Source organism: Haemaphysalis longicornis, unplaced genomic scaffold (assembly GCF_048455015.1).
Source record: "Haemaphysalis longicornis isolate Haplotype H1 unplaced genomic scaffold, Haemaphysalis longicornis Haplotype H1 scaffold_6, whole genome shotgun sequence".
Lineage (NCBI taxonomy): Eukaryota > Metazoa > Arthropoda > Arachnida > Ixodida > Ixodidae > Haemaphysalis > Haemaphysalis longicornis.
This window is the reverse complement of record NW_027526407.1, coordinates 40,455,575-40,482,528: the sequence shown is the minus strand read 5'-3', so window position 1 is coordinate 40,482,528 and position 26,954 is coordinate 40,455,575. Positions and strand designations below refer to the sequence as shown.

The 26,954-nt window shown below is 44.9% G+C and overlaps 1 protein-coding gene across 5 annotated transcripts in view; it reads left to right on the top strand.

Moving 5' to 3' along the window:
• LOC144142502 (xibalbin-1-like) overlaps positions 1 to 26,954 on the top strand; it is a 162,731-nt gene that overhangs the window by 96,781 nt on the left and 38,996 nt on the right. For 2 of the 5 annotated variants that reach the window (XM_077674058.1, XM_077674054.1), the window contains exon 2: positions 21,536 to 21,667. In XM_077674058.1, coding sequence (XP_077530184.1) covers positions 21,577 to 21,667 — 91 coding nt within the window. In that variant the 5' untranslated portion in view covers positions 21,536 to 21,576. The other 3 variants (XM_077674056.1, XM_077674053.1, XM_077674057.1) reach the window with 3 other exon arrangements.

Sequence of the window (26,954 nt, the reverse complement as noted above, 5' to 3'; positions counted from 1 at the left end):
TACCTTCACGTGGTTTGGTTCGACACTCACTACTTGTCAGACGTAGTTATATTCTACTTGTGCCAGTGTTGCGCTTCCGAAGCTAAAGAGGGCGCTTTCGGCAGGTTTATTTATGATTACTATAGGTTTTGACGAGTTTTTCTTGCATAAGAGAACCGTAAATGCATCATTTTCTTGTGATATCAATCTTTCACACACACACTGCGGGCCCTTACACGACCTCGGAGTTCCTTCCGCTGATTTTATATATGATTGATAGAAGGCCGTCGAATTTCGCGTAATGACAAGCCTGTTTCTACAACTTGATTAGAATATTTTGCTGGAGGTACAGTTTCTACTGACAAACATTTTTTATGACCAACCTGTAAGCAATGGGAGACATTAGGGACAAAGCTTGAACAAAATGGTAGCAAACAGCGTTGATAACGAAAAGAGAAACTCGTCTAACTGAATTCTTTCAGGGAGACCGAGTACTCTTGTCTTGACTTGCCGAACCAGGAAATTTAAACAGCCGTTCCCACTTGAGGCTCACCCTGGATCACTAACCTTGGCGCCCGAGACCATAGGGGTCTAGTAGCGTTTCCGACCGAGACATCTTTCGAGAGTCGGGCACGACCTGGGTCGTAGCCCCTATCTGAAATAAAACCAGAGCAACCATGACGTCATTGTCTCAAAACACCTCGTCCTCCTCACACCTCGTCGCCCCCGTTCGTTTGTTTCCTTCCTTTCAGTTCTGAGGTCGCCCTTTGTCTCAAAATAAGATGGAGGTCACGTCCTGAGCCGCAGTCGGAAACACAACGTTCTGTGCCACATGTTTGACCGGAAGCTTAGCAGTGTGACGCAGCTCTTCCGGATTGCGGATTTAGCAGAGGAGCCGCATTCCTGCAGAGATTTCGGCGTTTCGAGCTGGAATCCAATTTTCCGGCACTTCTGCGCTGGCAATCTGTTCGTTTCAAGCTTTTTTCTTCGTTCTTCGACAGGAGCACAGTCACTAGTCTAGAGGGGTGTACTTACAACGAAATTGTGGCAAAGGAGTTCAAGCAGAGCTGTCGTCGTATTATGTTTGAAATTTTATAATAACTGGAAAAGGCAGAGATGTACTCAAGCTTTTACTCCAACTTTTTACTAACGGTGGCTTTTTACCAAACTACGTGCCGAACACAAAACACAGCACAACCCCACTTAACATATATATTTCGGGTCACTGAAACCATCCTTGTGACAACATAATCTGTCTTGTACGAACACTTGCCTTTACTGTTTCAACCTGCGGCACTCTGCATCCAGCAACTACACCGGAATGTCATTTTAAGATGACCATGCTAATACCTTAATTTTAGATATCGTCTGGTTGTTAACATTATTTTCTTGCTTTCTCTCTTTTTTTATCTCATTTTGCTTCTCTCTGTTCTACGGTTTCATGTTTCGCGTGTATGGAGTTGTGAATCTCGAATTTCTTGCACAGAACCGAACTCTCAAGTTCTTCGGTATGTTGTACGAATGTGACAAGGGTCCACTGTAAATTAATGGGCGTTGTTTTCCCCTGCAGATTTGTGCCGCATACCATAAATGAAGAAGCAAAACAAGAAAAAGCTGCAGCTAAGCATGCTGTATTTACTCTGTTGAGCACAGCTTCGGCCAGCAGGTGGAACGCCTGATATATGCCAGGTGTTCCGCCAAGCTTCTTCATGCACGGGCGGAAACATTGTCCAGAAAGTTCAAACAAACCGCCAGAACGGCTGAGTCACGTGAGAATGTGCTAAAGAAAATTTCTGCAATGCCGTTCTACCATTCCCTGTCGCACAACTTGAAAAGGGCGGCCCTATATAAGGCACGGTGTGCGGTTAGTATTCTGGGCCCCAAGAAAGCTTTCTGGCCTGTGTGCTGGCATCGATAAGAAGGAGCCCAAGAAGAGTTCCTGCAATACGCACCGCCGTACTGAAGTAATTGAGTGCCTAGAAGGAGTGCTCTATACCGTCAAGACCTCATCTTCGAACATCGTACAAGCCCCCACAATGGCGCAGACAGTAACTTGGCGCCGCACGTGCGCAAGTCAAAGTGCCCTATGGATGGGCAAAGTCTCTTCATTGTAGGGCAACGTGCATCGAAGCAAAAACGAGAGCTGATAGAGGCATTTTTGATCAAGAAAAGAGTGTAATGCGCCAGTGAACCTTCAGTGGCATTAAGTGATAAAGAAGTCATGTTATTAATGCAGGCCCAAGGTGACACATTTTTGAGTGCGAGTGGTTCTGTAGGAACATTTTGTTTTTGAGGGGGAGGAGGTGCCCCATGTTCGCATGCGGCACGACCTGTGAAAAGGGAGTTTATTAAATTATTAGCACACCTGACGCAGCTTGCTCTTGTGGGGCAAGGCTGGAGAAACAAAAGAGGTGGGGACCTCGCTCCCTTCGTCGGAAACCCGGCTGTTGCAGCTCACTAGGATTGTTTAACTTGCCGGTGAAAGTTCTCCATCCCTGGCATGCCTGATCGTGTCGTCCGCAGGCTTTCCTATCTCTCCCAAACTGGAAAGCGTTAGCGCGCGCTAGAACCCACGGCCAAGTCCAAAGCCAATGGCCGCGCTTCGAACTCAAAAGAAATGGGGCCCGCCCGGAATGCGATGACATCTTTATCATATACATACCGATTTTATACCGCTAGGGACCCAGGTTCAATTTCGACCACGGAAAGCGTTTTTTTTTTTTCAGTTGACCACACATCCTTTTTTCCCCGCCGCTTCTACCCCTATATCCCTCAACAGTTGGGGTTGCTCAATGGTAGGTTGGCGGTTTCGTGGCGTAAAGGTCCCGGGTTTGATCCTGGGGCCTCACGAACCACATTTTTTAAAGACGATAGTCTTTCTTGGGCTACTTAATCCCACAAATTTTGGTCTGTCTGTATGTCTGTCTGTCTGTCTGTCTGTCTGTCTATCTGTCTGTCTGTCTGTGACTCAATTCAGCCACCCGGCCAAAGCAAAACAATGCCTGCGCAATAGTCTTATATAGTCACTGCTAAATCTACCCGTCTATGCCCGGTGTAATTTTCATACTTGTCAAAATTGTTGAAGAACAAGACATTACGCAAATATGAGACAACATATCAATACAGAAGTGATATTTGCAGTGTTCCTTTATAAAAAAAATCAAACATGCTTGACTTTTCAGAAATAGAATACTTCATCAACTGCAGAAAAAGAATTCACTCCGCCGACGCCTGCTGTCGCCCGCGCCACTATAGCTTCTGGCGCCACTTTAAGAAATCAACCGGCAACTGTTACGCAAGGTTCCACTAGGTAGGTTCCACGTTCTGCTTGCAACGCACGTGGAGTAGGGAAACGCGGTTCTATAAACGCTGAAGTAGGGCGCCTCGGTTAACGCGCGTCTTCGACGTACGGCAGCGTTCGCATCGAGACACCCGGTTTGGTGCAGTGGAACGCGGGAAATTTAAAATGATTTAAGCAAACCTTTGGCGTCTTTACCTTGGGAGGAGCGCGACGCAAGAGGAAAAACATGACAGGTTAGCTGGAAAGCGAAGGGAGGCATTTACTTCGCAAAAGGCGATAAAGACTATCGTCTTTTGACGGCATTTGCAACGAAAGGAGCAGACACGCGGCCAATTTTTTTTTCTTGGGGCTTCCAGTTTTTTTTCGTACTAAGGACGGACAACGCTCGGTCTAAGCAGCTCTGCTGTTAAAATTGTTGTAAATCTAGTGACTATACTTTTCCCTTGTTTTTCTGTAGAGTTTTTTTTCAGTGCTTTGTTTTTAGTACTATTTGGCAACGACACTCAAAACGTGGTGTTGTCATTCGACAGCGTACTGCCACCTGATACCGCATATTTCGGGTAAATCCGTCGGCAATATGCCCTTGCAGTGTGCTAGCTGCACATTGCAGCAGACGAGAACTTAAGACCATGCACTGTGTATTTTATAACTCGAGGGCCATTGTTTTTTTCCCAATAAGTGATCCGGAAACGCCAAAGTTTCTAAGTTTGCTGATAAAGTTGTGGCCCAACACGCGCCCCACTACAAGATGATTACCGTTCGAGATCCGAGCACAGCTACTCTACTTTTTAAGCGCGACAGCACAGAGCGAGCGAGGTATTCTCCGCCGACCCTCGAGACACGAATCTGCAAACAGCGTCCTCTCGAAGGGATTCAGTGCCTCCCGCCCGTTTCCATCTCCCACTTCTTTTGAGTCATTTCCTGCCGCGGATTTCGACAGCACCCGCCTCTTTCTTCCGCCAACAGCTTAGGATTTTCGAAGGGCTTCTCTCGAGCTGTGTCTACGCTTTTTTGGCTCTCTGTGCGTCCTGCTTATTGTGCGAGCTTCTTATTCCGAGCGGCCACTCGTGTCGTCACGTCTTTACTTTTACGTCACGGCCCTTTGATCCCCGTAATACCCTCTTACGATCCTGTACTTTTTCTGATATATTTTCGTTATTTCTGACGCTCCTTCCTCTTGCGCTGCTGGTAAAGGCTTCTGCTCCCTTCTTCTAAGTGAAGTCCTCGTTTTTTTCTTCTTTTTGTTGCTCACTTCCATTTGTTTGCCTCATTTTCACCCCCGTTCTGCCGTACACCCAACGCCGACAGTTTTAGTGCTCGAGCACCCCAGTTGCTTCGGTTTTGTCTTCGCTACGTCCTCGTGGTTCGTTCTCTTACAACCAACGTCTTGCCGTTTTCGGTTCCGTTTTTACCAATGCTTCATTTCCGGTCTGGAAAACGTGGAAGCCGTACCCACATATGGTTTGACGCGCACTTCATTCTTCGTTTTATTTCTCCGTTTTCGAAGGTATACCCTTTCTTTGTGTGCCTTCATGGCGTTGCCGACTAATGGCGCACTACTTGTACGGCGGTTCTGCCTTTTGCGGGAATCGGAGCGACCGCGAAGGGGAAAGGTCGCTCCCTTATTCCCGGTAATGTGCGGAGCCGGCCACAGAGCAACAGCTACACAGAGGACGGGAAATTGAAGGAGCCTCGAAGAGGCAGCGCGATGTAGCGAAACAAAGCGATAGCAAAGGCAAAAAGAGGGAGCAAAAGAGGCCGACCACCACTTCTCCCGCTTTCTCTGTTTGGCCCGAATGGGAAAGTAGCGGCGAAGTAGGACGACGAAAGGCTATACTGACAATACGGCAAGGGTTGTGCGGTTGTTGAAATGCGTGGTTCCTATTCGCAGCTGCGCCTCTTCACATTTTCGGGGACGTGCAAGAAAAAATACGGACAGCATCATTTATTAGAAGTGTGCTGTGGTGCTTGTGTGTCTTCTTTGGGGAATTGGGGAAGCAATATATCAACAGGATGGGAGGATTTTGTGGGCCTTTCCGTAAACAACAACACCCACTGAACCACATCACTTCTGCACTATAAAGTTGATTAGAATTCGCAAATAAATTTTAAAATCTCCAAGTACCATGCATGAGATGTCGGGCACCTCTAGTACGAACTCTTCGAACATGTGTTGTGTCAACCACTTCTCGCATTGTGTGGAAAGGACACACAAATTTACCTCAGCGGCTGAAATCAGCCGCTGGCTGATACCCGAAAGTACAACTGTGGGGGATTGGCCAGAATTTGCGAAAGGTTCTACCTGGTGCTAGGTTAAACTGCTAGGTGCCAGCTTATTGCAGTTTAGACTTTTTCAACAAAGGCCTACTTTTATCTGGTTTTGAGAGGACATCCCCATTTAAGTCACCGACGATTGCCACCTTAGTATATTAACCACACCTGACGCAGGCTTAGTGAGTGCGCGCGAAGTCCTCGATGCCAGCTTTAGGAGAGTTTGAGAAAATTACGGTTAAGAAGTCTTTTCGTCTTATGAAATCTTACGGTTAAGAATTTGTTTTTGGCCTGTGCGCACCGGACATCTCATTATTATTGTAGGTTTTCTCTTCTCTGGAAAGTAATTGGGAGTACATCAGTGCTGGCATCCGCATTTACGGGGCAAATTTTCTCCTCTTTTCTTTTTCTAGTCCACTCAGCTACAGGGGTGGCAGAAAGCAGCTCAAAAGGATCGACAATAATTTGCGGTGAAATGGATGAACCAGCAAACCTGTTTACGCCGTCGCCTACAAGAGGCAGGGTCAAAATTTTTCGAATGACAGACGCATTGTTACGCTTATTGATTTCTCTTGTGTCAAAGCTGTTACTGGTAATCGCCAGAAAGGAACGGCTCTAGATGAGACAATACACGCATGAATCACGAAGAAGGAGTGCAAATAGCGTACATTTATTTTATAAACCACGTATCGGGATGCACTTACATCGTTCGTAGTGCCTTTACGTAGTGCGCAAAATGTCGCCGCACGGGTTCGTTATTCGTTTGTGATGTGGCTCTTGGAAGGTGGGACGATCGTTTGGACGCACATTCAGCAAAGGTTAAACGCACTCTTAGCGAGGGTTTACTCGCACGTCTGACGTTCTTTTGATGCTAAAAAGCTTTCGCGCTTCTCTCAGTTTGCGTTAGTCTAAGGCATGGTAATTTCTTTATTTTTTTTTTTTTTGCAAAGTCCCAGATTGTTCCGCTAATGTTATTTCCTCGCCAGAAGAGCTTTCGTCGAACGTTGGACTACGCATTTGCAGCTGCGTGTGCTATCGAGCAATTGTAATTTTCTCCTCTTTTTCATTGCAGCGTTTTCCCTCCTGCTTGGACCCAAAAAATTACCTAAAATATCTGCAAATATTATTTATAAGGAAACACAGGAGCTCAGCTTAACTGCTTTAAATAGTGGGAGAGGCCAAGAAATATTTTTATGTTAATGCCTGCGTTAGAAGCGATCGCCTGCAAATGCGAAAAAAAAAATGCGTACTTTCCTTTTAGGCGACAAAATCGTCGACGTCAGGGAAGGCATCAAACCTTAAGCCTATTCAAGTGAGTGACGTTCATAGGATCAAGTTTCTTAATTTGGGAGACTCTTTGCCCTGCTTTCCTCTTCTCTTTTGTTTCCATCACTTCCACATGTCTACTGGTAATAGAATTCCACTTTTTCAGATGGAGGCCCGAATAGCCGCCATTTGCATTTAGAACACGATCGCTTCCCTATCTTTTTCGCATTGGCGGTGTCAGCGCATCCGTGAAAAGGGCGTCTTTCCGCGAAATCGGACCTCTTGTACGTCGACTCGGGGGCATTTTCGGCACCACGAAACGTGGCGAAGCACTTGCCCATCTGTCGAAAGCCTCCTCCGCATAGGCCTCACAATCCCCGAGATTGAAATTGAACTCTCTATACGCATTATCCCGCCCTTAGTCGCTGCAATGCCTTTTCCGTATTATTGCTTTTATAGCATCCAAGGGAGAATTAACTGCACCAGACTGAAAGCCTCTCCATGGTGCCCTAAATTTAAAGCGCGGATAAGGCCGATAAGAGCGAGCTGGAGTAATCGCATTGTGCTATTTGCATAATGAAAGTTGTTTCATTTGGTTTCCTCTAGCAGTTTGATTTTTTGGGAGCTAGTCGGTGGGACACGAGAACAATGGTGTATGCAAATAAGGCTGATTTCGAACGATAAAATCTTTTAGCAAGATGGGCGCACTCTGCAACAGCCCGAGTAATTACAAAACGTGCTCTATTGTGGCCCGGCAGGATGTCTTTCACAGCTTACTTTCCCCATTTAAAACTTGCGGCAGGAATTGGATGGAAGGCGCCGGAATGTTGCTGTCCAGCAAACAACCCTCAATATATATTTACCAAGCAAAATATCGAAGAAAATCTTTGGTTGCAGGCACGTGCGCGCATACACCGGCCTACGTTTTATTCAAATGACATAACCTACCGCCTCAGGGACTGTATTGCGGCACTGATTTGACAAAAGTGATATGCTCCTCTTGTCTTCCACAACACCGTTCCTCGCAGCGGTGGTTGATTGGCATCATAAGTGAGGTTGCTCAGCCATAATACCATGCGTATGCATTGTCTTCCAATCCGAGGCAGAAAGACATGACACTGGTCAAGAAGTATCGAGGCAACTGTATTTTATAAATTTAATTCCCCTTTACAAACAGATTATACATCTGGGAATATTTTCTAGGTCTTTTTATAGGGTGCACTGCCCATGAGGCGGCACTGTGGACGTCTTCAACGTCCCCGAGAGATGTTTCAAGAGCGCCTTTATTTGCGATTAAGTAGAAGGTTAAGCCGCCTACCAAAGCACAGCCTTCGTCAGACCCGCCACGTGGGTTAGCTTTGCCGTGTTACGCACTGGTGCACAGCGAAGCCCGCTTCCGGATAATCGGCCCCGTCCACACGAATCCCTTACAGCACTTATAGTATAGCGGATCTTGTACAAAGAATACTGAGACTAGTTCTCTCCTGAAACGAATTCGGTAAAATATATATTTTTAACTGTCAGGTAACACCTCTAACCCACAGAGTGGTTTGTCCAATTTGTATACAGAAGGTTACTCATTCCAAGAACTCAGATCCAGTTTCAGTTTGTTAGCAAAGTTACAACTGGAGCTAGTTGGTTATACATGTCGTTGAACCACGCTGTATTAAAACTAATACAGACAATAGAACAGCACACACAGACGGAACCATGCGCTAACAATCAACTGATTTATTTTCCACAACACCCTAACACTGAGAAAAAGGCACTGGTGTCAATCTAGAAGTTCTGAAGTGATAATAAGAAGCTGCCAACCCGTCAAAACCCCTTTTCTGCCGGCTTCTCTGCGCGTGCGTAAGCATTTCTACCTTACTATTTGTGAAAGTCACTGATGGCATGCTTCCGCAATCATCTGTTTTCATAATGGCGGAGGCTTCTAGTATCTATTTTTATATCTTTTCCTTGGCTCGGGTGATGACACATGTCTTGCAAAATCTGGAACACTGCGGCACCGGCGGCAACGATGAGAATGATCAGCAAGCCTCCCTGGGTGTGTGATTTGCTGGAAGTTGTTCCTATGTTCTCTGAGAAGGAATAGGAGCTCAGAACGTACGTACAAAAAGGAGTTCATGAAAATAAATCTCGGCTCAGCAGGTGAATATTGCATACAAACAGAAAAGTAACCACTAAGAAGCACTGTAGGTCGCATTTCGCAATTTAAAGAAACTTAATAAATGATATACATACACTCATATGCACACCGATATCTGCACACATATAAAGTGTAGAAAACAGGAAAAGGTAGACAAAAAGAGCAAATAATAGATATGCACACACCCTGTGTATGCGACAAAAAAAATGTGTCACGCACGAACAGAAAAGTTCGAAAAAGTCATGTTATATACCCGTACGCATTCACACATAAATATCAGCACATACATAAGTATCCACATTAATACAAAACACACACTATGGGCCAAGCAGTGTTCTGTGCTTTTGTATGCCCCAGTGCGCAGTGTTAGAAAACAGAACAGTCAGAAAAAAGAAAAAGGTAGGAAAAATAGAAAAAAAAGGTACACCGAAACAGAAAATAATAAATAAGTATTGAGCCTGTTTACACAACAACAAAAATGCTCATTTATTTTGCCCGCACGAGCACAAAAGCGAGAAAAAGTCATGTTATATATCCGTATGCATACACACATAAAAATCTGAAAATACATAAGTATCCATATAAATACATAGACTCACCATCGGCGGAAGCAGTGTTCTGTACTTTTGTATGCACCAGTCCGCATAGAAGGAAGGCAATGCGCCCTAAAACCCATAAAAAATAAAGTAAATTTCCCAAACCCAGGTCTTCACGGCAATCATTGCTTGACATATTTCCAGTTAAAAATGATGTATATTTAGCAGTAAACATTTCTTGAAATCTCGCTTACAAATTGTATTGATATCTATGTCACTTTCAGCCAGGTTATTTAAAGGGCGGTTCTATGAATGCCTAGACATTAGCAGGCACTCGCCCAGACAACCTTGTACTATTTATATAATGCAGACGCACTTTATAAGAAAATACATCATCTAGATTCCCCGGAAAAACTAAAGTTTGCTCTTCCATATTTCTTTTTCGAAAAGTAACTGTTTCCCTGGAACATAAATAGCCTGGTCTTAGATATTGTCTGTTATATGCGAAAATATAAAGTGATTTCGCAGCTCCAGTCCGACGACACGAACATAGAACAGCTAAAATAGAACCAGTTGATATGGCTCTCTCAGCATAACGACTACGTTCCTCGCCGTTCTCGACATGGCCCGTCTCAGCGTTGATTTCTCCAGTTTTAACATTTTTCACTTTCCCGTTGATTACTGCGTGCGGTCATCAATACCCCCACAGACCACCGTGACGAGTGCGATCAACAAAAGTTCCGCGCAAATCAAGGGCTGTTCGAAATGGGCCCTCGTTAATGCGTCGGTCGTTTTCAGCCACACAAGATGCAGCGGGAAAATCGATTGCCGAAGCAACACTTCTAACCGAACAGGGATGTTTGACGCATTGTTAGCTCCTTTATTTCCCTCAATTCGGTTACTTTAAACCTTGGCTAGTGCGTTATTCTCATTTCCATTAGTTATACATTTGTTTCCAACTCGGAGGTACAGATTGGCGAGGACACTTGTTTTCAGGCAGTTTCTGGACTGTTTATCGATGTGGCCTTCGGCTCAATTTAGAAGAGCCAACACCACTCAGGAAGTACCTTTTAATTTACACCGTGCGGTGTGCCAGGCGTCGTTGGTGTGAGTGCTTGGAGCCAGCGTAAAGAAGGTGCCGGCATAAAAACATTTTACCAACTCTACGCTGTGGACCAGCACGAAAGCAGGAGGTCGACACGAGAAAAAATGAGGCCAACGAGTGGGAAGAGGGCGTTCTGTTACCCAAACTTCATCCTCTCTTGTTGTCACTTTCTGCAGTCCCGTTTCTTCGCCAGTAGTTTTATCGCCTGAGAAGCGAGGCTGTCGCAAAAAGCAGTTATCCAAGCGGAACGCCTCGTAAGGCTTCGGGTTTTTGACACCTTCTATTTATTTCGTCCTTGCGCTGCGAAAGAAGCGGGTCTCAGCCGTGGTTCGCGCCACGCACGCACCCCGTGGTGCTCCTCCCGAAGGCGCGGAGTTCAACATGAACCGACAAAGACGGTGCCGCCAAGCGGTGAAGAAGGGGTCGGGCCACGTGAGGCCGGGAGCGCGAACAGCCACGCCGTTTCCCACTCGGAGAAGTGCCAGGGCAGCGACTTGTTGCTTGTGTTGTATTTCCTTTTTCTCTGCGGCGGCCGACTGCCGTCTAGCCGCCGAAACGCAAACAGCACACCCGGCTCTCTCTCGCAGAGAACCCGGCCATCTCCGAAAGTTTTGTTTTGGTTTGACGCTCTTCGCTCTTTGGCTCCAGTGAGCACCGAGCGAAGCGGGGGGAGAGAGAAGAGACGGAAGAGAGGGAAAGGATACTACCGGGGCTCAAACCCACAGGAAAGAAATTAGTCGGGTTTGTGGTCTTCACGCAACAGTGGGGCTTCAGACGCCCACTTCTCGCGAACAGTGAGTGTTCCCGGAGGTTTGAGCAGCGTGCAGATCTGTACGTTCATCTGAGTTACTTCTCCCTACTCGCTTAGAGTGAAGTTCTGTAATGAGCGCAACGGAGACGCGTCAAATCCTATTCGTCGCTCTCCAATATCGCGCTAGATGACCTTTGCATTGACCCCGGTTATGTTTCCACTTATCTAAGCGGGCCGAGGACCGTAGAGGAAAACAAGCGTCTCTTCACCAGTGCGTGTCGACATTTCTTCGTGCTGTGTCTCTGTGGCCATGCGTGCATAACGTCGAGAACTTGCTGGATCATCCTTCCTTGTGATAGTCGTCACTGAACATTTAGTAATATCGGCATCATTAGAGCCTCAGCGCACTAGTTGGGCATATTTCTCTCGTGGAACTCTGAAGAACATTCATTTTCTGGTTCGAGCCAGTGGCAATTTTTTGTGCCTTGTGCAATTAAGAAGGCATCTGTAACGTTAACAGGCCTTTCTACGAAAACTTTAGCCGTTGATTTTGGTGTTGGTGGTCAATTCCTAGCTTGTCATCCTAACAGCGGAATACACTTTTCTGCAGGCTTAAAAACCCGTCCTTAATAAGAAGTTCATACCGAAAGTACAATTTACGTTTCGTTCCAAGGCCCTGAAGACGATATCAACAAACGTGTGTCCAGTGTCTTTGCCACCTGTTGTTTGTCCAGCGCCGAACTTGTGTGTTGAAGTGGACAAAGGAAAATACATTGTAAAGGCTTTTACATTTTGTGCGCTGTGTGCCGGTCAACGTCCACAAAAAGTTCCAGAGCCGCCTTTAGAAGCCGTTCAGTGCTTTGAGTCCGGTAAGTCACTTTTGTTTTCAAACTTGGATGTGCGTCACTTGCAGCGCATTTTTGCGCGAACTAAGGTCTTAAGTATCGTATGCAACATGACAGCACAACTGATATAAGGAAGCAAAATATGCGGCTCTTCAAATTCCCGAGTTGTGCATCTCGGTGTGGTCGTAGAAAACCTTGTACAAGAATTTCCGTGGGTGCAATCGCTTTGTCCACACCTACCAGGTCATCACAATCTGTAGACTGTTTTCTATTTCGTTTGTATGCAGATGGTGTTACCTGCACGAGCAGTTGAATTCCTGGTGTTACGTCATCCTAAGCAATTGACGGCTTTGCATTTCGGTTACGTACACGTGCATGGTATCCCCTGTAGGGGCCATTGAATTGATGTCTTTGTATGTGGCCGCAGCAGCCAAGCTAGAGAAAGGTTTCTTATAACAGCGGAAATGTGTCTGAAGAACTGTACCTCAGCAACACCTATATCTGGCTTAGGGAATGGCAAAATTTACCAAGACTGGCAATTCGAAATAGATGTAAACAATATTGAAGTGCACAATTTCTAGCTACTAGTTCGGGTGCGAATATCAAATCACTGAAGTAAAGTCAGTAGTTGGGTAGGCTGGTATACCAATTTCATGGCTGCGAAAAGTGCATATGCTAAAATTAAGAGTATCGACTCCAAGTAAAAATATTTCATACCGGGAATAGTGTTTTTTATCTCCCCTGTAGTTTAGAATACGAGCGAGAGCACGGCAATACATTTTACCGCGATGTTTTGCTAATTGATAATCTGAATCACATACATGCTCAAAAAGACTTTACAAAGGGATCAAACGCAATACCAACACAAAGGCATTCGCAAAACCCTATATTCAATATGTCAACCCATGATTTTACCAGAATATTTGTCAACTGTTTTTCATACCTATTCTGGGTAACACTTCCGAGGTCACCTATATCAGTTCAAAATCAGTTGCTTGAACTAAACATCCAGTTTATTTTATTGTACTGGACTTCATTGCAACGATACGCCTAATAGCAGAATGTTTATTGGCTAAAGCTTGAATACGTGCATTTTTGGTTGCTGCTGTGTACATTGTAACTCCAATGGTAATGATGAGCAAATTACGGGCTTCGGCGTTCCTTTACCTTTTGGGTATGCATCAGAGCTCTTGGTGCCAAAATGTGGGACCAACACAATTCCGATTAGGATATTTATAATACAGAAATATAAAATGAGGTACGGGTGCTTCTTCGTCCAGATCATTTTGTGAAGCGTCAAGTTTTGATAGTAACTTACTCACTAAACTTGAACTGTCCCTGCGAGATTTCCGGCAGTAATTATTGGCACCCTGACAATAGCGCTCAAATTTAGGAGGACCATTCTAATGCAACAAGACCGAAATTGTTCAAAAGATAGTTTTAGTTATTCAGTATGGAAGTTATTCAGTACGTACCACTTCAAGCGCCATAAGTGAAACATAATCTGTAGAAATCTACCCACACCCTTTTAAAACGACGTCGTAAATTGACAGCCACGTTTTTTGTGCACCCATTGCAACAAATGGTGCGCCTACCTTTTCTAAACATAGGCTCCGGAAAAAATGTTACATTTATAAGTTTAGTCGAATCCCAGACAAAGCACAGCACGCACACATCAGTCAGATGCATACTGTAAAAGTTGAGAGCCGCACGAATGCTTCATTCAATTCGCAAACGACCACCACCGAGAAACAGAAAATGTCATTGCTATACCTTCGGGTTGCCTTGGAACACCATGGGTGCTGGGGCAATAACAGCGACGTGAGCCGCGCAACAAAAATTCTCTGGTACGGAAAGAACGCTTTCCAACAAAGCATGTTTGAGCGGAAGTTATTTCAAGCGGAAGCAATTTTCTCGGAGGCAGCAGGAAGCTTTTCATGGCCGCAATAAAACGCAAAGGCTATGTTTTTCTTCCACTCCTCGTGAGTGTACTATACCTGCCATCCTTTTAGTGGTTCGCCTATGAACCAGAGCCCTTTTAAAGGGTGCAGTAAAGTTGAGTCTAATAACCTACGACAAAAATAACTGTGGTGGTACTATCAGAGAGAAAGCTTTTGCCAACGGTAAACAGACGCTGTTGATGTCGAGATAGGGTCATAACAACGCTGTAGGTTCTTGTTCTCGTTTTGTGGCAGATTTCTTCCCCTTGCAACCTCACGCAAGTGCATTAGATAATGTCAGATAGAGGTTAGTATTGTTTTGTGGGTCAGAAAAAACGAGTAGAAAATGTGTGGTTCATGTGACAGATGGTTTGATTAACAGCGAAACTAAGTTTGTGTGAGCTGAGCCGGTAGAAAGCGGGTACAGCCGGGCCCTTCTGCCTTTGACTGCTCATGCCCAATCGGTCTTCGTTGCTGTTATAAAAGCGCATAAGCAAATTTTAAGCATGCAACGGTCTTCTTTATTAAAGCTTATGGGTGTACTATAAGTCGTATGAAAATTGTATAGCGAGAGAGAGAGAGAGAGAGAGAGAGATAATGAACCTTCTTTATTGAGAAAAAAATAAATCGGAGTCCTCGAAGGGGTTTTCTTACTCCAGGACGTCTTGAGCTCGCGCCGCGTGCACAGCCCTCTCGACCAGCTCACGCTGACCGTCGAGGGTGGAGCTGGTCAAGGCGCTCTCCCAAAGCTCGTGGGTGGGAGAGTAATTGGGGCTGGGAAGTGGGGCTTGGTCGCAGCCTCCTAAAATGTGGTAAAGTGTTCCGGGGGGCTCGAAGAAGGGGCACTGCGGCGGGAAATAGGCAGGATTCAAAATGTGACTTCTAATGGGGTGGAGTGCATGCGCTCATGCTGACTTCGGCAATTGTATAGAGAACTTGCTCCAGATTAGGCCGACACAACTGTTGGCGAGAACATAGTGTATAATTCGACTGGAAAGTGCGTGTCATTGTGTATGTATATGGGCTCGTTTTCACTGGGTCGACATGCCGTGAAGTCGTCTGTGCATCGAATTACCGCCAGGCATTTCTTTAATGGATTTGAGAAATATTTGTAGAAATGTGAAACACCAGTCCTGAACGCCACTTTGCCTTTTTTATGTTATTTTTTTGTGCTGATTAGTTGTGCGCATGTACTCACTCATTGTTACGAGTGAAACAAAATGTAGAGGTTTACTTCAGTCGCATATTGCAGTGCCTCAGTCGGCTGTGGATTTGTGTGTGCGTGCTGCATCGTGTGTGTCTGTGTGCCTGTGTGTGTGCGCGCGTGGGCGTGTGTGTGTGCCTGTGTGTGTGTGTGTGTGCGTGTGTGCATGCGTGCGTGCATTCTCAGTGCCTTTCGTTGCGTGTATGTGTTATACCTGTTGGCGATGAGTTGATCTCAGTGCATTTTTTGTTGTATGATGACAAGCTTCCAAATTGCAAAGGTGCTGAGTGCTCGTCAGGCGCGGCCTTTTGACTGGGCTTCCGTTTTCTTGCGGTACGACAGAAGCAAACTTCATATCTGAAACTTACAAATTTACCGGAAATGCGGCGCGAGGAACAAGACCTATTATGGTGAACTCACTTTGCAGAAAACGTTCTAAAGAGCAGGTGAGCACTGGGCAGGGCAGAAAAAGATGTAATGGAGGTAATGAGGCAACTGGGAGCAGACATACAACCCTCGTTTGCAGTATGGCGCGAGCTTCCTGTAGCAAAACGCATTTTACTGCTAATGCCGGCCGAAACACGTGGGTGGCCCACTGCCAAACTTTCTGCTCCATTTGGCTGCCGTCGTGGGTTACATATAAGTTTAAATGACCCACATGATTGTGTGAGCCAAACAGCCAGTGACAAAAATACAAAGCTGATACTGTGTATTTCGTCATCAAAGCCAACATGGTTTAAGCCCCCCTTCCGTTACGAAACCTGAGTGACGGTTCCAGCCCCTGAAAAGATGCCGTCAGACCTGCGTGGGACGGAGTCCTGCGTGGGTCGAGAAATGATAACTGAACATAGGGTTGCCGACGACAAACTTACCCTGGGTTTTTTCCTTCCTGGCCTACCTTACGCGAAACCGTTGTGCAAAGAGAAGAAACTTGATGCACTGCGTTTCGTGGTCTTGCTTGTGCTGAAATGCTGGACGGAACATTTCTGTCAATTCAAACTGCAGAATATGACAATTTATTAGGGACTCTCACCCTACTCTTCGTTCCAACATTCAGCCAATAACAAAGCGACATTTGAGCGAGAAAACATAAATTTAAGGGGAGGTTCAGTTATAACGGTCTAAAATGTGGGTGCAGGACGCAATGCCACCCATACGCTATGCGTGCCACCCTAACCTAAGAGAACGACAAAACCAAAATTGAGGCGCAGCTCATCTATAATGGAATAAAATGTGTCTACGGAAAGCAGTGGCTACCATAAGATTTCCGCACAACGGTAGCGTAACATGCACCCGAATTAGTACCAACTGTTCAATTGCTTATCGAGTGCGTCTTCCGTAAATATTATCCGCAGTATCTTGAACGGCCCTAGTGTGGCCCAGGCCAATGTCCCAGCTTCAAGTAAAACCAAACGTTAAAAGCATGTTGCTTATTGAGTGCGCCTTATGTAATTAATGTCCACAGCATCTGGACTGAGACTAGAGCGTGGTCCACGCAAATATCACAGCTTCAAGTAAAACCAAACCTCCAAAGCATGAGCCGTGATGCTTATGCTTGCGTCAAACGAGCAACTGTAACCCGGCAACGCGAGAATATCTCGATATATCTGGGACCCAATTTCATGCCACACTTTCTTGTTGTGTATTTTTTGCACGTTACGAAAACTACTTGCTCAAGTTAATAAGGGATCATTGTTAATAAGGGAAAGTGGGCCGGCAGTTTATTTGGAGTGACGCAGAATTGATGTATCATTTTTCTTCCACGAAGACATTGAATAAGCTCAAAACTTCCGTGACATGAGTAGTTACGAATCAGTGGAAGGGGTCTTCATCCCGAAATTGATAATAAGACGACGACTATGGCGATTATGGTGGTGGTGGTGGTGGTGGTTAAAATGTATGTGTGCGTGCGTGCGCGCATGCGTGCGCGTGTGTGTGTGTGTGTGTGTGTGTGTGTGTGCGCGTGTGTGTGTGTGCATGTGCGTGTGCGTGTGCGTGTGCGTGCGTGTGTGTGTGTGTGTGTGTGTGTGTGTGTGTGTGTGTCTGTGTGTGTGTGTGTGTGTGTGTGTGTGTGTGTGTGTGTGTGTGTGTGTGTGTGTGTGTGTGTGTGTGTGTGTGTGTGTGCGAGTGATCATTCTAGGCACGCAGTATCTGACTTTCATCCGCTTCATTAATAAACAATAACCACACGGTACTCAATGTCTCAGAGAGGGCTCTGTTACGAGATTAGCTGAACGCGCCTTTGCAGTCTGGTTCTGTTTCCCTGATGTTAACACAGAAAACATAAGACAGATGAGCTTGCGTTTTTTTTACTAGAATATCGGGTGCACGCACACGCGCCGACAGAGGACAGCAGGCTAAGGGATTTTGGGGTACCCAAACTGTCGAAACTGGTTTCCACACGGGGCGCAGATGCGGCTATATTCTAGTCCTTAGTGCAGGCCCAGCCATAAATTTTGCCTCTTCAGGGAACGTTCTGAGACGTGTGCGTAGTCTTTACTCAGGGGTCACATGCGTTCTCGTTGAACAACATTCCACAACTATCCCCAGATGAGCGGTACTCGGCACATGCGTCGACCTTTGCCAAATCGTCCAACCATGTGGGCGTTTTGCCAAGAAACCTACAGCCTAAACATTCTCCTATGGGCAGCCATTTGGAAAGGTCACCTCATTATGCGCGGTCATACTCTACGGGATGGCATACATCCTCGACTTTCCTTCGTTTTTTGTGGGAAGCAGAATTATTTGTAGCTTATGCTAATAGCCACGTCCCAGCCATTCTCTGTGCTTCAAGAATTAATTTTTGACGTCACCATTAGCTTCTATTCTCCTTATTTGTAAGAATCACGCTCGGTCTCTCGTTTCTGCACTGTATGTAGAGTTCTCGGAGGTAAAATGTTTAACGCGCCACTACCCCCGTGCAAACGACTGGAGTTTTGGCGCGTAAAAAAGTGTCGCAAACACGAGCGCGCCAGTGGAGAAAAGTGAAATTAGCCACGGCTTGGATCACGCTAAGGGCGTTAACGCGCCTGGACGTTAACGGTCATTTCCCGCGTTTGAGAAAGACCTCGGCGCTGAAGCGCTTTTCACCGCACAGGACAGGTCAGCGGGGTCTTTCGCTGCTTGGTGGCCGTCGGCGCTCCCACAACGTGTCTTCATCTAGCGCCATTAATCACAAGTCATGCAAATCAAGGCTTCTTCATTCCCGAGGAGAAAAATGACGGGCTGTGCAGCGTTTCTTTGCTAACGCTTGGCGTATAAAAGTTCTTCGGGGTGTATAAATGTCTTTATCGCTTAATTTTATGCAATGAACACCGCCCTCACTGCCCAAATCGCCGGACTAAGGCGGGGAAGATTCTGGAATCACGTCGTTCATTCCCTGCGTGGGCAACCCTAAAAAGATGGTGAAAACGGTGGGTTTCTGATCAATACCATTACCATGTTTGCCACTGTACATCCCCTTATCTACTGAAATATGCAGATAATCTTTAACTCCTGTAGCGCGCCTCCTCGTGTAGTCTGCGCACTTCAAATTTTCGTCTAGACAGTCAGGGAATCATTTGTGAAGAATGAATGACAAAAAACTTGGATGAAATGATCACGCTCAAAGAACTACCTCCATACCAAAACATGTTATGCTAAATACAACGCATAATGTAGCATACATTTTATGTGTTAAGGTGTATGTCGCAATATGTTCAAGAAAACCAGTTGCATTTGCAGCCCCTTTTTTCGTAAATAATGTAGAACGTGCTTACTTAGGAGATAGATACCTGGGAGTAAATTTCCTTTAGAGTGTATATTAAACTATAACATCACCTCTAATGAAATCAAGCTACGCCACTATTCGTTCTTTCCGAAAATGGGGGAAGGAAAGACAAAATGCCTAAAACCTCTCTATGCCAGCCCTTTTTGTTAAAAACTCACACATCTGAAGCTAAAAACTCAAGTGTGTACGCAATGACAACAAATCGAAAAACGAAAAGTGAGGAGTAGTGACGTAACGAACTTTATTGTCTGCCCGAGGTCTTAAAAAGTCCATTCAAACGTTAGCCTGAACAGATAGTGATAATATTCCTATAAAAAGTCGGCCTGCACAGTCCGCATACATGACTTTTAAAAGTTATGTTAGCCGCAGTTGAGGGCGCCTATATTTTGCCCGCTACACTCGGTTGATCGTGGCCAAAAAGCGGCGCGTTCAAATGACTGTCAGTTCGACTGCTTCGTCATCTCTCCGTCCCTCTCTCAATCCTTTACCTCATTCGAATCTCTTTCTTTGCGTGCTAATTTGCAGCTTAGCCCTTTCTTCATCTATACCCGGACACGACAGTCATCGCGTCACCTGCCCTTAACACCCGAGTTTGTGAATTTCTCCTGACTCGAAAGATTTAGAAAATTGATATAAAACGGCCCTGGTGGGCACCCACAGTAATTTGCTTTGAGGCGACCAGCATTATTAACTTTCCTGATCTCAAACGGCATAAATATCTAAATCCCCGAAATTTCCCCACTCGTAACTTCCCGTGTCCGTTTATTGTGAAATCCCTCCGGCTGCTTCAGGAGCTGTCGGCTGGTCTCGGCGTAATTTGTATCACCGCAACGTATGACGGCTTTGGTGGGGCAATCAGCAGGCTGAAAAATTCCCCGGAAAGGTTGACTCAATCGATCTGCTGGTACCGAAAAAGAAAGACGCACCATAAAGGTATTACGCTGTTCATGTGTAGCAAAAAATAGCATCCCCGCATCGGAAGCGATTGACGTCAGGGAAGCGCCATAGTGACGTGAGGGACGAGCCCCGCCGCCTAAAGTTACACCCCGACGTCCTGGGATTGCTACCACGGGGTGAAACTCCTTGGAGGGCAACACGTTTCTATTCCCCGCGTTGACTGCCGAGGGGTTCGTTCTTCGGGGCGTAACGGGTGGGCCATCTTTCGAATAAGGTACGTTTCAATTCACGAGCAGCTTCCCGGCTCCGCTATCGATTCTGCTACGAAAGAGTGTTGTTCAAAAAACAAACAATAATTCACACAGAAGCCATGCCCGACGACTGCCAGTGTGATTGGGCTAGCAGTATTCGGATTACATTTCGGAGCTCGCGTGTTTTCGAACTTAACTTGAACTGTTTTCAACGTTACAAGACCCGAGTGTGTATTGTGCACCAAACGTCGCAAAACAAAAATGCTGCACCTAGCCATCGTAAAAAAAGGCCGTGTATCTGCTTTCCTTGCTACAAATGTCTTCGGTAGAAGATAGTCTTCGGTCACCCCTGCCGCGTAACGCCCTTTCCTCTCTCCCCTCACGTATACCTCTCCTCCCATGATGAAAGCAAATCAAGGTTGGCTTAGTTTGATTTTGGCTAGTGTTTGCACTGTTCGTCGCCATGGATTGGGATCTCTTTTTCTGGCCTGTTTTTGACAGCGTTGTTAGCGCATTTCCTTTTGGCTACCGCAAAAAACAGTCACACGTGGACATGGAATTAAAACAATGCTTCGGCTGTTGATTACGCACTTCTGATTTGTCACTTATGATACGCACCAATGATACGCACCAATATTTGTCTCAAATATTCGTGATGTTTTCTTTTTGCTGTACGATGTTGACCTGTGCGATGCCTGGCCCCTGTTATAGTATCTTGGCAAGGGCCTGCCTAAATATACTTCTTAATCAGACGTTTAATCAACCTTCGGCCAGTCGGCTGATTCGAGTGAGAGACAGGCCAAACTTTCACTTAAAAAACCATAGCCTTGAAAATAAATCTTTCAGTAACCAACTACCTAGACAGGGAACGTAATGGAAAGATACATGCGCATGTCCCTGTACTTTACGTCCGCTGTCTAAATATTTGGCACTTGAAACACTCCTCATAGATTACCAACCAAACCCACACGTTGTTAAGTTTAAAATAAAAGCAAGTAGATGCTCTAACTGGATTCCCTTCAGCACTTCATAATTAAAGCTTTGTCGCGGATTGGCCCGGTGCAAGGAAACCGCAGCGAAACTCCAGCCGGCTGAGCCTCTTGAAGAAGTGACGCGTCCCATACACGTCGGCACTAACTATGTAATCGCGAGCTTTCAGCGTTGGCTGCTGTGCGGGAAACCGAGCCCGCCCAAGTGGGTCCGCACCCGTCACTGCCAGGAGTTGCTGACGTGAAAAGGTCCTCCAATCTTTTGTCTCCGTGGCGCAGGTCCGCAAACTGTTTGGAGCTGTCGCCCCGCTGCCGTCAACATGGACAGGTGTCTAGCGTGGATTGTCACTCTGCTCTGCCTACTTCTTTTGGTCGAGGCCATGGCTGAGGCATCACCTTACAGCGTTGCGGGTGAGTAAAGCTGTTCTTGTCGGCACTTTTTCCCCTTGCTTTGATAAAGCAATAACACCAGTAAATGATCACTAGAAAGTTTGGAATCATAGAGATATTTTTATTTCTCGTGTAACCCACTTGCTTCTTGCGGTAGATATCAAACGAGACTTCGTTTCCGCCTGTTCTGTCACTTTTCTGCCAAAACAAGTTGTCTTTGCTGCTACGCAGTGCTGTGCGGCTTTTACAACCAGCCTATTACTCTTATTCCCCTCTGGGTGTCCTGGCCTTCACGTCTATGTAACCAAACTGAACATTTACAGTGACACATAGTTCTACCCTCTGTACGCAATCTACCAAATGTTGCTAAAAAATTACCGGAATCATTTAGTATCAACAATATTGATGTGGCTTACAAATAAAAAAATCGGAAGTTCTGGTTTTATTTTGCAAGGATCTTGACACTCTACTGACAATTTTCACGTGATTGACTACCAATACATATAGAGTGTTTTTTGTAGTGCAAAATTTGCGAGCCTTCTGGCCTCGTTACAGTATTTATCCACACCACGTGCACTTTTCTGCACTTCAAATGACCAATGTTACGGTTTATAGAGTCACTAGAAATTTACAGGACGCCGCCACTGGACAGTACGCCACTTTCTTTCAAGCTATCAATAATGGTATCAATCCTAGCTATGGCGCCACGTCTGCATGTAAAAAAATAATCAGCGCTCCTGAAATGAACACTTATCGAGCCAGCCACCTTTCAGTGTACTTGTGATCGCCTCGATGCGGCCTCCTTAGACACACAACGCCATGGTGTTAACGCAATATTAATTATGGTGTAACCTTGTAGGTTACATAGTAATTATTATTTTTAGATTTAGCTTCGCTTTAGAAATATCGTTGACGTTTTTTTTGGTCTACATTCATAGCCAACCATAGCTATCATAGCTACCTTATCAACCATAGCTTTCCATATCAACCATATAACCATATCGACCATGTCAACCATATCAACCATAGCTTTCATAGCTATCTTAGCCAACCCGACTGAAAAGATTGTGGGATCTGAGTTTGCTGATGAAAAGTACTCATGCACATTTTGAACGTGATAGCTCGGTTAGCACATTTTCCCGCAGGTCGCATGTCGACGTACGGTCTAGTGATTGTTGTACTGATGGAGAAGACGTACGCGGGCGAAATCACGATCGGAGCCCGAATAAATTGGGAAAATGTGTAAACACAAATTTTGGTTGTGCATACATTCCGCTACCACCCACCCTCAGTATTATCCAGTAATTTGACCACCACGTCATGGGTATTTTTAGCATATTCTCGCTGAAACCTCAGAAAGATCCGGGAATTCTGAAAGGAACATTTTGTAGACCCTTTTTTTGAAGAGAATATGGGGGTCCTCTTCACTTTTTCTTTCAGTTCTAGCTTATTAGGAGCAATAACGCCGCGTCGAGCGGCTAGGTTCATGTTTAGGATGAGAAGAAACATGTTTCGCAGCGCTTAAGAATCAAAATGACATTTTCAACCAGCAGCTAAGAGCACTGTTGGTGCTCTCCAAAATGACCCAGGGAAAGAATGCAAGCAGTAAAAAGACAACAGAAACTTGTGGCTGTAATGAGTTTATGTAAAACATGCTGTGGAGTTTTATTTACTCTCAGATGCAGCTCATCTCTTCTAAGAATGGGTTTGCTCACAACAAACGTAAATAGCAAACTTCGTGCAGGACCGGCAATGGTCGTATTCGGGAATGATAGATTTCGTATGCGGGAATGATCCTGCATGCTCCCGCCCGTATACTCACATATACAGTGTTCCCATCTCTTTGCTAAGTTATGCTAAGATCGTAACCTTTGCAGCGTGGTTCTATTTTCGGCGCTGGTCCCGGCATTGAAAATTTTGGCGTGTTTCCGCAAGCAGCCATTTGGGTAACGATATGAAATAATATACTCCGCCGTAAGCTATACAATCCAGTTTGTCCAGCTCGACGTCGTTTCTTGCTCTGGACCCGCTTCAAGCCCGTTTTATTGCAAACGAGCGCTCGTGGTAACACCAATTGATCATAAGGGTTTCGCTCCCAAGCAGCTGATCAGATTTCCGAAACAACAAAATGCCTTGATGAAGCCAAACAGCGGAAAAACCACAGTTCATATTTTAAAACACTTCTATTAGAAATCACTTAGATAAGACACGTTTTTGGCCTCATATGTTTAGCTTTGTGTATTGTAAGAATTGATAACAAGTGTTACCCCAGTTTTCAAGTACTTAAGATTGGAACTCTTCACGGCAGAGTGGAAGATAAAATCTACAGTTGGTTTGGTTTCTGCCCGGTTTTCCACAATAAATGACTGGGCATAAATAGATATAGAAGGGAAGCTGACAGCTACCTGCCATAAGTTAACAGCGAGAGCATAGTTCTTTTTTTTTCGAACAAAACTCGTGCACTTTCTAGTTCCAATGTTTTGTGCACAGTAAGCAACCGCCTTTCATCCACACTATTACACGTGTTTTGAGCTGTTAAACCATAAACGCGATATGGTCATATACCTTTCCAACTTTAAGGAATGCAACCCAAAAAAAAATTCTATTCGGTGCCGTTAACTCTAGTTCTCTTCATCATTGCTATGAGTTATTCAGCCTTGTCAAGCTTTGATTCCGCCTCTCTATGGCTGCCCACAAAATTTTTCCACACAGAAGCTCCTGCATTTTACGAGAAAAAAACATTTCTTGCTAATTAATTTCCGCTATCCCCAGCGTCCACTAATCTTTCTTAAGAAGAAAAGCGCCGCTATTTCCTTTCAACAAACCGGTCATTGTGTTTCTGAAGGCGGCAACCTGGTAACGTGCGTCAGAAGGCCAAGATAAACCCACACTTCTAGAAGTATCAGCATCTATAACGTATGTTATAACTTGTCACTCTTGAGTTGCAGTTACTCAACCGCTCCCTCCGCCTTTTTTATCTTTGCTTGCTACGTCTTGAGTACGGTGACGTGCCCAAGGTTCACTGGTCATAATATGCGCACTAGGAACACAGCCAAAACTTTTTTCTTGGTTATTTTAGTTTATGATGGATACTGCGATACTTGTTTACGAAACCAAGGGCCGTTCACAACTGCGCGGCGAAATACAGGGGGAGTTAGGCGGGCCCTATCTGTCAGCGATTGTCAGTTGCCGCCTGGTGACTTATTTTTTTTTCTCTGTGGGAACGTCTCCAACTACAATACTAAGGCGAAAATAGGAAACATCTCGCTAGAAAATTCTTATAAAAATTATAAAACTTGTTTTTGTGCGTACCACAACAGCGCGTGCGCTTTGTAATGATTATTAAACACTTTGATACTACAGAAGATATTATATTTACTTGAACATAGAAGATATGGCTGGAAAAATTCATCCATTGCCCTTTAATTCAATTTGGTGTGGATGTAGCCGGTCCATAATAGGAGAGAAATGGGATAATGAAACGTGAGATTGTTTCGGGGTTCGCGCTAGAACGTATAACGGAGGCAGACAACAAAAAAATGAACGCATTGACGTGAAGACGGCAATCCCCCAAACCATGTTATACCAACTAGCCCGACGCCAATTTTTGGAAAGGTGAGAATCACAGAAACTAATGAGAGCTTAAACTATTTTTCACGAAGAGATGCTGTAAACTTGCGCCGGGTCACAGCAAAGAATGAGCCACACGCCGCAAATGAACATCTATTTGGTTAAAACCGTATCTGGTGCCACTGAAAAGAAAAAAATACCAGGCGAATGTTTTCTTCTGTGTAGAAAAATTTTGAACTTGTTATCCCCGCTTTATGGGGACATTACGCCTAATGAAGATGAACCACCACAAGTCAAACGTTCTCTTGTTTAACAGTTTTAGGCGAGTTATATATCATTAAAAACTTGTGTTCTCACTAACTCCTTAAGGCCAGGTGTTCGCTTAGTGTTGAAACAGTTTTTGTTATTCAGGCAAAGTAACGGACACATTGCTCGATAAGAAGTGTAGGAATGAGGCTTCCGATCGTGCATAAGGTGTAAGGCAAATCTGGGTGAACCAAAGCCGCAATTTCCGAGCAAAATATTTCCCAATCAAAATATGCAAGAAACTCGCAAAATAAAAAAAACCCAATCATAGCTCGTACTAGGAACTACTTGAAGTATGACGCTAGTTACTTTTCCTGCCACATGAGTATTTAGTTTACCATGACTTAACTCGAATTTCATGTCGTATGTCCGTTTGTTGCTTTCTACCTCAAAGCATAAAAACCTACATTGTGATAGAAAAGAAATACGACTAAAATACTATATATTTTAATACGCAGGTGATTAAGGTGGTACAATGTGGCCGATGGATAGTGTTTTCGTAGGCTGGATATCAGTTGAAATTTGTCCCAGGTTTGCTAACTTTGATACTTCAATATTATAAGTTACAAAACGCAGAATAGCAAAAAATATACTACCCAGCGTTCGTTATTGAGAATTAGTTGAGTAATCATTTCTTAGCAAACCGAAACATTTACTCGCATGCTTTTAACGGTGCTTCCCGTTGTAAACTTCCAAGATCTATACCTTAACTAGGAATGCTCGCTACCACAAGAAAAAGTATTGCATGAACAAAAGTACGCCTCCTTAGGAAATTAGGTTATCTACCACAAGGCAATTGAATGCGAATAACGAAATGGTTCTTTCGTGAGCCTGGTTTTGTTCGTCATATCTCCAACATTTGTTTCCCCGAAGGATGAGTCTAAGGAGCTGAGAAGGACAAAGGTTTGAAGGTTAAAGAAAGGGACAAGCACCTTTTGCACGCAGCTTAGCAATGCGAGGCAGCTGTTATTTCTAGACACAAATCACGAGGCTCACGTCATCGAGCATTATGCTACCTATGAGCTCATGTGATCATTAGATAAAGTAGAAACAGGCCAGCAATAGGACCTATATAATGTGGATAGGCATATGAGATTATTGTTTCTTGACGGAAAACAACCTGAGAGGTTTGCAAAGAAAAGGCGCAAAATTCGTGCAACAAACGGGGAAGATACAATGCCTACTGTCTTACTACACTCAGCTACCATATTAAACATATTATGAATACCAAAGAACCCCCAGAAATCGTTTTTAGCACCTTTGATACTACGTAGCCAACGTAGAATTGCTCGAACCACTTCCCATGCCTACAAATACGGTACGTTCAGCCTGCTCGTCGAATATGGGATTTTGTTAACCTGTGATAAATATTGCGTTGAGAGGACCCGCCAAGACAGCACTGAAAAAAAGTTGTGCGCATGCACTCATTAAA